Genomic DNA, 13,756 nt, shown 5'->3' on the forward strand with positions numbered 1-13,756 from the left:
CGCTGATGCATTTATCATGTGTGCAGTCACCATAAATAGAAAACAGATGGGTGCACACAATAAATATTAACGTGAAACATATCTGATCTTCAAGCGATACTGTTTCTATACTCTGTATATAACCAGACTGGTGTGAGAATAGCTTGTTTATGTAATATTATTTTCAGGCAAGTCAAAACTCAGTTTTTAGCATGATTAAGTGTTACTTTATTGAACTGTTTTGCGTGTCTGTGTTCTCTAGTGTAAGCACCTCCTGGCCGCCTGCCTGAGTCAGGCCATGGGCTTGTGCCAGCAGGAACAGGTCTCAGATCAGCAGATGACCCACATTCTCTCAGGGCAAACTGAGGCCAGCACATAAATAACTGATCCTGGAGGAGAGAGAGACTCTGATTAGAACACCCATGCAGGAATTGAGATATTTATAGTCATTCTAATGGACTCATCTTTAGGAAAATGTTGTGTATTTAAATTAAAACCCAGTATTTTTTATTTTTTTTTGTATAGAGAGATGATCTGTCCTAGAATATTCAAAATTGCTGTGAAAGTAAGTAAATAAGCAAATCTATGTCCCTAAATACCAGATGTTTGTGTATGCAAAATCTTTCATCAGTTGGCACCAGAGAATGTACATCTGTTCATTGAGCAGCACGATGGGGTTTATTTTGGGAGTTTCCGTTTGTTTGAAGGTTCCGCACCCTTGACTGACTCGGCAACAAACAATGAGACCACAAGGCTTAAATACTCCACTTTTCGACTTGTTTTCCTCAGCCAAATTTAGTTTTGCGTTCATAAAATTTAGAACTATTACGTGTTTTCTTTTTTTCAGTATATGTTTTGTATTTACTGTATAGCATTTAATATGCAGGATGCATTTGGCCTTTATTCTGTTGTAGTCCTTTTGTAATTCTAATTCTATTGTAATGTAAACATACTGTAGTCAAAGCATGACTCTTTATAAGGATATTTGGTTAAGATATCTTTTCGAACAGTGCTAGTTGAAACACTGCAAGTTAAACCAGAGCGAACACCAAAAGCAGAACGTACTGAAATAAAAGCATGTGTATGTAATGTGTCTTGCCGTGCCGCTCCATCTGTGCTGATATAATGCGTGTCCATTTCAGTTTCCATATTTTGTGTGATTACGTCTGTCGTCCTGTAAGATATTACTTCCAACATATTTAGCTTGGAAGGGATTGGCAATGGAAAATAGAAAACTAAAACAAAATTGCATTGTGCAAAGTTTACAACCTGACTTAGTGCTTGAAACTGACCCCGGTTACATTTTCTCGCTGTATACATACAGACACACAATTCATATTGTATAATGATTCTGCATAATTATGGATAACAAACTGTAGATAAACTAAGTATCAGTTTTTGTGTTTTTGCAGTGTGTTTAAGTGTTTGAGAATGTGGTATTTAATAATGAGATGTTTATAATTTAGGGAACTGGAATATGGTATACCCGCCAAATGAATGAAAACAGTGTATCAGCTCGGCTAGATTCTTGGACTTTGTGGCTTTGGCTTTGGTGGAAGTGTTTATTTGAACAAAGGCTGCATGTGCAGTTTCTCACAACACACACAGACAGACACACTTTCTTTCTGAACAACCGGCCGCTGATATTCAACAGCACAGTTAGGCCTAGCTAAAACTGTCCAACTTTCATATAAAGAGGGCGCAAAAGATATATAAACATCTTTTATTAATAAAATAATTCACCATACATAGAGATTTATTCATGTTAAATAACAAGACTTCTTTGATGCTAAAGGTTTTTGTCATGAAACTATTTTCTTTCAGCACATACAAGAGAACAACACAGTGTATGTAAATTAGTGACAAATACACATCAAAAACATACACAATTTAAAGCACAAACTCTTTTCTGTTTGCTCCAAAGGCAAAAATTAAATCAGGTACACTTGACTGGTTAAGAAAAGGCCTTTTGTGTTTCTGCTTTCAACAGAAAGTACTTCAGTAAAGGAATAAAACATCAGCTAACACGGTTGCAGTGCATACAGATTCGTCTCCATGGGAATGTCCAGATGTCTGGCACACTCCTGTAGTTTAGCCCTTGCAAACATTAACAAATCTCTGTACATTTACATCATTTAGATATTTAAAAACACAAAAATACTGCTCAAGGACGGCTTTCTTCCCCTCAATAAATAGAAACTGGCACAGCTGTAGTCAGGGAAGGCATGTCACTGTCAGGGACAAACACATCAGTGCATCTGTCAGTTTGAGTCGGGTATCAAAAGAATAGTTCACCCAGAAAATATAGTTTGTGGAGTGGGATTTTGGACCAATAACCATTCACTCTTACTGAAATAAAAATCAAGTAAATGATCAAATGTCTGCCAATCATCACATTAGCCTAGGTTTACTGCTTGCTTCTTTGTTGAATCACACCTGGACACAGTTACAATTCACTACCAAAAAAAAATCATTTCAAAATGACTTCTAAATGTGTGCTCATTAACTTATGATCATGTTAGACCACAAGTTATGTGTCCTTATTTGTAAAACGCTTCAGAAAGCCAATGAACCAATTGAATCTGGTATTTCTAATCAGATTCAAAAACACCATGTGAGTGGGTTTTATTACTTCTTATTTCTTATGAACTACTAAAAAAGGTCTTTTGACATGTCAGTTCCTTTTTGGTAATGTTATCAAGGTAAAAAAACACAATGATGCTCACTGTCGCTCCAGTGACTTTATCGCGGTGTCTTCAGTTCTGAACGGAGCTCACTGAAGTTTTGTGTGGAATGCATGTAATGCACATGTAAACAAATATGTGAATCAGATTGCATCTTTTAGGGTTTATATAAACAGCTTTTCTTAAATCGGATTGCATTCATTCCAATTAACAAAAATTGGTGCATATAAATATACCTATTGATTTGTGAACCTAAAATCAATTATAAAAACCTAACAATGCAAAGAAATGTATGCCAAAACATTACAGAAAAAGACATTGAATATTGAATTAACCATCCAAACATCAATAAAGGATTTTTTTTTTTTAACTGAGCCAAAAAATGTGCAAAAAATTTTGATGTTGCTTTAACTTTTTATGGCCGATCCTCAATAAAAGAAGAGTTTAAGGCGTTCTCATGACCTACGCTTGGTCAGGTTATATTATATAACCCTGACATATAAAATGAGTGTAAGATGTAAAATACACATTGTACAATGTATTTCAACAGGATCTCTTCAGATGACACACTAAATATAGCTATATTTTGCCTATTTAACTGGACAGACATATAGGGGAGGGAGAAAAAATTGGCGAGAGGTGGAAATTGGGATGAAGAAGCCTACATCTAAAATCGGATGATTAAAACTTACATCTCCAAAGCTCAGTGTCTGAGGTGCATGTCTTCAAATCACTGTGTTAAGAGCTCTGGGCGTTTTTCATCATTTTCTGATCATAATTGCGATTGGTCAAAATGTAGTCTAGATGTGCCAGTTAAGACACTGATGAATGAAGAGCAGACCTCTCTGTAGATCTGTAGTTCTACTGTAAAGGTGGTTGGTGATTAATAGAAGAGAGTGTCAGTATTGACACTACAGATTGTTATAAACTGTCCAGCTCTGGTGGTGACACTGTAAATCTCTCTCCAGAGGAGACAGTCTTTGCTCCAGGTCAGCTGCTGTCGGTTCGGTCTGGGTAGTTTGTCACAGTCAGAGATTCAATAACAAACTGATTCCTAAGGGCTGTGACACATTAGCAGACAGACACCAGAAATCTGAGGACACTGATATTACAGTGACATTTGAGACCACAGTGAAGATCTAATTTAACCCGCAAAAACTAATAAACAGGTTTTAAACTGAACAGGGTTTTTCTACTCTTTGAAAAAGTTTAAACAAAGAAGCATGATGTAAAATGAAAAGGCTGTGTGCTATTTTTTGGTCATTAAGTATATGAGTGACATTGATCATGTGACTCTGCATTGATGTTCTTTCAATGAAGCTCAAGTTGTTCCTTGGATCATTTCAACATGATCATCAAGCTAGACACAAACTTCATGCAGCTCAGCTCAGTCTTGTCTCATGGTTTGTGTAGATGCCAGAAAGAAACCGAGTGTAATGGTCATTTAGTAACACGCTGACCCCAAAAGTATTTGTACCCTTCAGCAACATCAAAAAATGCAATGCATTAGATAACACAACATCAAAGTGGCATTTATTTTAAAGAAATTTCTATGTTTATTAGTTATAAACTATAAAACAATATGAAATAGAAACTCAGTATTATGGCATTTTGTTATGTAATGCAACACATTTTGAGTCCAAACACAGTTGGGGTCACTGGATACTACCGTGTACCCAGTGTGTCTGTAGGAGTCGTTTTGGTTTCACATGAACTGGTTGGGTTAACTGAGCTGTCAATGGACCAGTAGTGCCTTTGAAGTGATGAGAAAACTGAAAAGTGGGGTCATTTTTCATAATTGGCTGTGCAGGAAATCGTTTTACGATTTTTTTTCTATTATGGGTTCTTAAATTTGCTTTTACCTTGTGTTCCTGAGCCGTCTAAACCAGTCATCTCAACTTTAAAAAAAGCAACAAATGGAACAAATATATTCAAGCAATTCAGTCGGTTTCTTTGTGTTCTCTGTTCCATGGTGGCGTATTCAGCTGATGTGCCTTATGAAGTCAGATTGTTCCTTTGGGCTGTTCTTAAACATCCTTAAAGGCTGAACTAAAGCTGCCCCCCAAATTTTTATTTTTTTATTTTTCATATAGGTTTCTCATACGTGGTTCAGGTCCTCGTTCAGCACTTTCAGAGGCCCACCGGCCCCACTTCACTTTCATTCCTGCATTAAGGCTTGACCTAAAGCTGCTTCCAAAGTCTCTTCGTGCTTGGAAATGCAGTCTGAAATGCAATATTTATATAATATAGTTTTTTTTTTTTCACAGTTCAATGTTAAATCCTCAAAATGTTCGAACGTGTCCACATTGGGTTTATGAATAGTGAGCCCTGCTAGACATCATCTTAATACAAGATCATGCTGTTTGCAGTTCTTTGGTCTGTAAACATTTCTCTCATATATTTTGACAAAGACCTTTAAAGCAGAGGGTCGATGGTCATTGTAATCTGGTCTCTGTGACTGCTGCTTCTATTGGAGCTGCGATACAACTCGTCCCGCTGACAAAAGAAATGGCGGTTCAGAATCTTCCTAAAAGTGACCCTGAACTCCTGGATGCGGTAGGCGTAGATGATGGGATTGACGGCGGAGTTGGTGTGCGAGAGGATGATGGCGATGTTCATGATAAAGCTGGGCTTCTCCAGGTTGTTGTAGAACAGAGTGAGGCAGTTCAAGATGTGCACGGGCAGCCAGCAGACAGCGAACAGGCCCACGATGATGGAGAGGGATTTGGCGGCACGAATCTCCCGCTGCAGCAGGCCGTGGTGGTGATTCTCACCGTTACTCACGCTGCATTTGAGCTCGATCTGACGTAGCTGTTTACGTGCCACTGTGAAGATCTTGATGTAAATGCCCAGCATGATGAGCAGAGGCGGCAGCACACAACCGAAGAAGTTGAAGTACACCATGTAGCTCATGTCCACCACGTTCTCGAATAAACACTCGAGGTGGCAGCTTTGCGAGAAGCCCGTTTCCATCGGAGCAGCATCACTGCTATTGCTGGTTCTGTTGGGTTTGTTTCTAGGACAGGCCAAGTGTTTACGGTTCCAGCCCACAAATGGAATGAGTCCAATGATGAAGGATAAGATCCATAAAATGGCAATGATCTCTCTTGCCCTTTTCCCTGTGACAAGCTCCTTATACCTGTACAGATGAGTGAACAAAGAACAAAGATGATTAACTTGGTAAATTTTAACAACAAGAAAAAAATTGTCTTGTGATGGTTATGTTCACTATATGCTAGGGTCCAAAAGTCTAAAAACACTAGCAAACAATCTTGTATTTTGCATTTACTTGCATTAGTCTGTACAAAGAGCCACATGATCAATGTCACAAATATACTTTATTATTATTAGTGAGCTAACTATTTTTTTCTTCAAATTAAGACATTTCTATGGAAGCTTGTTTCCGCAATGGAATAATAAAAAAAATAAATATATATATATATATATATATATATATATATATATATATATATATATATATATATATATATATATAGAATAGGTAATTGCAACTTTTTACATCGCATTTCTTACACCCCCCCCCCCCCACACACACACACAATTCAGAATTGTGTGATAAAAAGTAACTTCTCTATTATTCAGTGGTGAAAACAATTGGAAGATGTAAACTCAGAATTTAGAGGCAAAAATCTAAATTGCAAAATGTAAACTCGGAATTTCGACGAGGAAAGAAAGTTGAGTTTGAGCTTATATCTCACATATCTCAGTATATGACTCAATTTTGAAAGATAAAGTTGCAATTACCTTATTACTATTTTTTTTCCCATTGCAGAAACAAACTAGCATACATTTTCGTTTTAAAATGATCAGTATTCTAAAACTCTTATTTCCAGGTTTAAATTTCATTTTGAATCATACATTTCAGTTTGCTCCTAGAATTTTGGATCCCACTGTTTATGAATTTCATTAAAAAGCTAAAGTTTAAGTTAAAACTTTTGGCCTCAGAATGAAAAAAAAATTATATATAATATAATGTTTTGTACAGTATATAATGTTGTAAATCTCACAAACATTTGTCTTCAACTACTGCTTTGGGTCACTGTATTTGTACATATACTAGAGAGACGGGGAAGAGAGCTTCACATAAACACTGAAGTGACTGATGGCTCAAACTTTCACTTGGAGGCTCTTCATCAGGCATCTTCAGACAGCTCTGATTCTGCTTCTACTGATGGACTGAAGTGAGTAATACGTGAGGTGCATTATTCATCACACCAACCACAACCTTTCTCAGAAAGACCTGGGCTGCCACAGCCATCAGTGGTGCTGCCGACCCAGTGACAGATAGAGGGGGGTGGGAAAGCGCTGAGAAAATAACATCATGTTGGTTCGCAAACACAGGCGATGAACCACATTTTACATCGTACACAAGCCTCATACACTTAGGGCAGTGTGGTTAACTAATGCAAAAATCATTTTCTAAAAGATAAATATTTGATGAATAAATTAGAAATTTTAATTTGACAACTAAGTCAAGTACAAGAAGTATTAAAATTTTAAATAAAAACTGAAAAAAATAAAAGCAAATTCATAATATTAATAAAATCTATAATACTGTATAAATACTACTAAAATAACACTGGCTTAAGCTTTTTGATTTGAACCAATCTCTAACTCTTAAAGAGCCACACAGATGGGAAATCATAAATTACCTGTATTACAGTGTATGATGTAGCTGTCCATCAGTGTAAACAATGTACAAAGTAATTAAACCAAAAAGTACACGATTTATAAAGTTATTGGCTTCTAAAGTAAGGAGTCGACTCTGAATCGCTGAAACGAGTCGTTATAGATTTCAAATCTTTTGTCCATCTCTATGTACGTCACTACGAGCACTTTGCATAATAATCTCAGTCTACCGTGTTGGGAGAAACAAAGCTCTGACCTGCCCCCCCCCCACACAGACGCTCTGGTTGGTGTGAGAGCATCATGTCGAGGAGACGGTGTGTTTTTAATTGTAAAGGCAAGTTTGTTTTATTTTCACTGCCAAAGAATGAAAATCAGAAGAACCAATGACTAAAATTCATTTTCACCACAATACCAGAGCAGTACAACAAATCCTCACTGATGACTGCTTTTCTAATCTCGTTGAGTACAAGGCGGGATTTTCAAAGCGTTTGGCCATAAAAGAGGGTTCATTACCAACTTTATTTAGACCAACAAGCATCTCCGAATCACAAAGCAAAGTATGATTATGAAGTTATGTGTTTGTTTTCTCCCGAGCGTCTTATCAGTATGTGTGCTGTCTGCAGCCTTTGTCTGTGAGCACTGATCTTCATTTACAAACACGTCATTTAAATGAAGTGTAACAAGTGCTGCTAACAGATATTCTGTGATAAAGTAATCCATATGAAAACAACGCGATGTCCGTTTTTCACATCTCCCTTCATTATATCTAATGTGACCACGCCCCCGCGCTGAACGCGCTATTCAGATTCAAACTGAAGCACGCGGCTTGAATACGCCAATAACAGAAGAAAAAGCAACGAGACTGTTCAAGTTTTTTATTTTACTGTTTGCTTCGCGATGAAAGGAATAAGACATAATTCAACCCAAAAAGATGCTAACGCATTGTTTACCGTGAAGTGGGAAATCTTTTGAACGGCTTCGCGCGAACCGTTTGGGGATCTCTGAGAATTGAGGTAATTTTAAAATGATATTTTGACAAAATGACAATGTTTTTTAACCTTGGATGGATTTAAACCTATTGTACAGGACTTATAAACAGTGATAGGAAGCTTAGATTTTTCATCTTACTGGCTCTTTAATAATTAAACTCTGGTGCATAACTTGTCCTCCAGCATTTGTGCTCTATTTTTCTATGTTGTTTATAAGTTAAAGGTGCTGTAGGGAACTTTTGTAAAAAATATTTTTTACATATTTATTAAACCTGTCATTATGTCCTGACAGTAGAATATGAGACAGATAATCTGTGAAAAAAGTCAAGCTCCTCTGGCTCCTCCCAGTGCTCCTATTGCCATTTGCAGAAACTCCATCGCTCCCGGTAAAAAATAACCAATCAGAGCTGATGTCCGTAACTTTGTTTGTGTTCAAAATGTAGAAAAATTTATATAATAAGCGAGTACACCATGAATCCATTTTCCAAACCGTGTTTTTGGCTTGTCCTGAATCACTAGGGTGCACCTATAATAAGTGTTTATACTCGGACTATTTTAGATTGCTTCGGGGGTACCGCGGCGGAGTAACCCAGTACCTTTGTGATTCTTCATAGACATAAACAGATTGAAGTAGTTCCGGCTACGATGTTCTTCCGCAAGACGCAAGCAGTTCTGTTTATTAACCGCTAGAGCGTCAAAAGTTACCTACCGCAGCTTTAATACTCAAGAAAAGTGCAGCTTTTCTAAGCAACTGGACAACTGGTTTAAAACTCCCTCAGCAGCTGCATAGGCACTCCACTCTAGCATTATATAAGAAATAAATCTATTTTTTAATATCTATTATTATTTGTTTATTTCTGGGATAGAGTGCAGGAATTGACAGCATCATGGCTCAATTTTGGCATGTGCACTTACTACTAGTGCTAGGCCATTACTTTAATTTCTAGTTGTTCAGATTATTTTTCTCCATCCTTGGCACTTTTGTAGCACATTATTGATTATAATCACTCTCTATTTTCTTTTTCTCCAGATGCAAGGACACATGATGTCATTGGATTTAGCTCCAAGAGCACAGTCTCCTTTTGTTGGACACTTCTTTTAGCTTTAACATGTTTTTCCTCTCTCTCAGTGCCAGCTCTCCTCTACTCTCAGGGCACATGAATGGAGGGAAGATTGGATTAGTTGTGGCATGACAACAACCTGCTGGCATCCCCATCTCTCTCTCTCTCTCTCTCTCTCTCTCTCTCAGCCCTTCATTCGATTCCACACACAAATCCCTTTCCTAACCCTTCCGTTCTTCAGCTGCCCCGCTAGCGCTTTAGACCACAGAGCTCTGCCAGCAGGCTCCAGTTTAAGTAAAAACAGTTGACACAATGGGTCTAAAGGGAGGTCTCAACTGCTTTGTTCTTAGCACATGTGAACAGGTGCATCAAAACAATAGTTTGCAACAAAAATATCAGGTTGCAAAAAAAAAAAAAAAAAAAAAAAAACAGCATTCCAGATATGTTGGAATATAAGCTAAAGTATGGCTTATTAGACATTATGACAGTGTAAATTCATTAAACTTATAAAACTGTTGTTGTTCTAAACGTATGACTTTCTTCTGGGACATGGGTTATAATCATATATTTAATAATAAATCTAATTATTTATTTTTTTATTAAAGTTTATTTAAATAAATGCTAAAATTTTCTATAAAAGTTACAATTATACAAATGAACTTATTTTGTGTTATACAGAAGAAAGTCATTAATTAAAGAATTCCACTTTCTTTGGAATGTTGAAGAAATTTGATTAGACCCCCCCCCCCCCCCCCACACACACACACAATTTAAAAAATCAATATGTTTATCAGTAGTTCATCAATCCACTTTGTTCTCAATAAAATAAAATAAAACATTAAATGAACATTAAAGTGCTGTCAGCATTTACAAACCTTCATGTCATTCCGAACCTGTATGACTTTCTTTTCTTTTTTCTGCATAAAACCAGAAAAGATTTTGAAGAATGTTGGAATTTTTTACTTTAGTGACTTCTAGAAGAAAGTAAGTCATACAGGTATGGAAAGACACGATGAAGAGTAAATAAAATGAATGCCATTAATCCACTCTTTCTATTACTTAACAGTAAAACCATTGACTCAGAGGAAAAAGATGCTCTAGGCCTCTTTTGCTCAACAGTGGAAAGACCTTCTTATTCCAGCCCACGCTTACATTTATATAATAGCAGCCTACCGTTTTAGGAAACTTGAACCCTGTTTAGACCCTTCAGTCAGTGGACATGTAGCTGAACACAGCCAGTACAGAGATTTCTTGTTTTTACACGAGAAGAGAAACAAACAGATGAGCGCAGGATGTGTGCATGAGAGCGAGAGATGAGGTTGTCTAGTCTAGTAAATGAAAACTGAACGGGGAATACTGTCTGGCAGCACAGTGAGGAAACTTGGTTCCTCTTGAATTTACTGACAGCTGTGCCAAAAACTGTATTTCCAGTAACTACAGTTTAACTAGAAGCATGCGTTCATCTTGGCCATGAAACGGCGAGAGTAACATGATTCGGAGTATACTGAACAGTTTTATCATTAAAGTCACCTACTGGAAGCATTTTCTTATTCAACACTATCATTAAAAACACTGCCAGATGAGGAAAAACTGCATTCCCACGGCACTTAAAAGGGTCATATGATGTTGATAAAAAGAACATTATTTTGTGTATCTGGTGTAATGAAATGTTTATGTGGTTTAAGTTTAAAAAAACACATTATTTTCCACATAATGTACATTATTGTCTCTCATCTATGCCCTGCCTTTCTGAAACATGTTGAGGCATTTGTTGCATCCAGTGGGGACATAATCATGGTTTCTAATGACTTATATTGTCTTTTTATGCATTGTATTTGCATCGCGCTGCATAAAAAAAAAACATGTCTGCATTTGTGACAGCAAGAATAAAGTTTAGCGTTCCTTTGCCTGAACATTTGGCCAGCGTTATGCAAATCTTCCCACACAGTGATGTAGAAATGTGAGGGCGTGTTTAAACGAGGCGTTTTAGGAGGATGTGGATGAGTCTTAACTCTTAGAAAGAATATCTCTTTGGATTTGAGACTTTAGTCTTTGCAGCGTTAGGGATCTTATCTATTCACAAACAGCTTGTAACACTCCAAAGAGAAAGGAAGACTTGAAATCACATGATATGACCCCTTTAACACAGTGTTTGCTGTGGAAGTGAAACAAAAAGTCCTAAATATTTAGTCTCAAGTTTGCTTCAGTAATTACTTGGCATGAAGCAGAAAGAGAGTGCATGAAATTAACCATGCACGCTTTGTTGTGTATCAGTCAGTCAATATATAATTCCTTTTGTTTCTCCTTTCTTTATTCTTTCCTGTGGTTTCCAATCATTTTGAAGAATGATGGCACAAGTTACACTGAGCATTGTGTAAAAAGATCTCTTTGAAATGTGAACTTGTGAAGGATTGACAACATTTAAATGTTAAGTAGTTTAACATTAAGATTTTACAAGATTAGGCCGTCATGTAGTTCAAATGAACCTAATGCTGCTTTCTCATTTCTTTTTTCTTTTAGGCTACGACTTTAAAATATTAAAATAAATAATTAAATTAATAATTAAATAATTAAAATAAAGCAAAGAGGGATATATATATATATATATATATATATATATATATATATATATATATTAGTAGGCTGTATATTTCTAGTTTAATCCTTAAGATTTTTGTCACTGCTCTTATGAGGGTTTTTTGACAACTACCTTCTTTTTTTAAATGCCCTCTTGAGATTCACGAATTAACACGGGTTATGAAAATTAGGCCGATATCCATTTCAGGAAGCCGGGTAAAGCTTGTGACTGCGTGTGGCATGGTGTGCTGTCCTGAAAAAAGTCTTTGTGTTTCAACTTCGATAAACTAGATGAACTTCGAACGAATTTCAACAGAGGCACGAGCATCATATTGATCGGAGAAACTGCTGCTCGCGCTCTCTCTCAAATGTGGTTACACACAACATATCGGCCTTTCAGGAAAGATGCTGGTCGTTTTGTTGTGTGTTTGTAAAGATTAGGTGAGCAAATGATATCATATTAATCAGAAAGTGCTCTACCTGATATTTTATTCAGAGGAGAGAATGCAGAAGACAGCGAAGAACAGGTTGATGTGTGACGCGCGGAATGTTGTGCACGCGCGTGTAAATGTCAAAGCTTGTATCAAGGCTGCTGTAAAACTCTCTATATATAGAGGAAATGCTTTTAGAACCAAGACTCATAAATAATAAGTAGTAACGAATCCCTCATGGATAATGGACAGGAAATGCTAATAAACGGGAAAGAACTCACCTCAGGGGGATTTTTACAGCCAGATATCTGTCGATGGCAACCGCCAGAAGACTAAATATTGAACTTTGAGTCAGTACCAGAACGAAACACGCCAGGAAAAGGCATCCATAGAAGTCTGAGCGCAGACCAACGCTTATAGTGATGGCAAAAGGGATGGCAAGACAGCCAACCAGAATATCTGCCACGGCTAGTGACACCAGAAAGTAATTGGTGGCGTTCTTGAGATTGGAGTTGATGGCCACAGCCCAGCACACCAGCACATTACCGGAGATGGACAGCACGGCGATCAGCAGCTCAATAGCGATGTACAGCGAATCCATTGCCGCACACTTCACTGAGAAACACCTCCAGACAGTAGTTAGGATGTCATGAGTCTGTCTGTCACTCTGTGCTGCTTGTCCAGTTGTAAAAGAACCGATTTGCAATAATCCACGGATCTCCAAAGTTTGTGATTTGCCAAAACGGCCATCTGTTGGTTTAAATAATAATAAAACAGCTTAATTTGTACTCACTCTGAAAATAATTATTCAGAAGCAGATAAATACAGTGTTTCCTTCCCCACAGATATCTAAAAGTTCCCACTGACGAGTAGAAACTTATTCACGAAAGTCACAATAAATCTGGGATTTTTGGATGAGGTGGCGTTACTTACCCTCATTTCAGAGGTGTTTTTTCTTGTTTGACGTCTTGTGGTACATGTTGCAGAAGCGGCAGTGCAGTAGTCTGACGCACCGCGAGCGCAACACATGGCTTTTCAAGCAGCTCGCGGAAAACAGCCTGAGAAACAGCCTGTCCATCACCGCTCGAGCCACGCCCAGCCGCGCGCGACCCGGCTCAGATGATTTGAAATGAGCAGTTACCACACGCATTTAAGACTGTCCCCTGACAGCTACGATAAAGAAAAAAAAATCTAGCTAAACTCGATTCTCCTTTCCTTAAAGAAATGATAACAATTGGACAGCAGATAAAGAATAACGTTAAAGTGAAATCAGAAGCTGAAGCTACACAAATATAGATAGCTAAACAAATGGAGAGGAAGATATAGATATGATATTTAATAGAATGCAACAGATAGGCAGTTTCTGTGGTCTTTAGCATTCTGAA

At 37.3% G+C, this 13,756-nt stretch overlaps 2 protein-coding genes across 3 annotated transcripts in view; one reads left to right on the plus strand and one right to left on the minus strand.

Annotated features, from left to right (window-relative positions):
* The window catches only part of zswim7 (zinc finger, SWIM-type containing 7), a 33,140-nt gene extending 32,072 nt beyond the window's left edge, over positions 1–1,068 (plus strand). For both annotated transcript variants that reach the window (XM_052591969.1, XM_052591968.1), the window contains exon 6: positions 242–1,068. In XM_052591969.1, the coding sequence (XP_052447929.1) occupies positions 242–358 (117 nt within the window). In that variant the 3' untranslated portion in view covers positions 359–1,068. The remainder of the gene's footprint in view (positions 1–241) is intronic.
* Positions 1,069–1,688: 620 nt separating this feature from the next.
* On the minus strand, positions 1,689–13,447 carry LOC127996642 (adenosine receptor A2b). The gene is made up of 3 exons (XM_052591964.1): positions 13,305–13,447; positions 12,653–13,121; positions 1,689–5,802 (listed from the first exon to the last, which is right to left on the minus strand). The coding sequence occupies exons 2-3, from the start codon at positions 12,970–12,972 to the stop codon at positions 5,079–5,081; spliced, it is 1,044 nt and encodes a 347-aa protein (XP_052447924.1). The 5' UTR covers positions 12,973–13,121; positions 13,305–13,447; the 3' UTR covers positions 1,689–5,078.
* Between the last annotated feature and the right edge of the window lie 309 nt (positions 13,448–13,756).

Source organism: Carassius gibelio, chromosome A5 (assembly GCF_023724105.1).
Source record: "Carassius gibelio isolate Cgi1373 ecotype wild population from Czech Republic chromosome A5, carGib1.2-hapl.c, whole genome shotgun sequence".
In the NCBI taxonomy this organism is placed as follows: Eukaryota; Metazoa; Chordata; class Actinopteri; order Cypriniformes; family Cyprinidae; genus Carassius; species Carassius gibelio.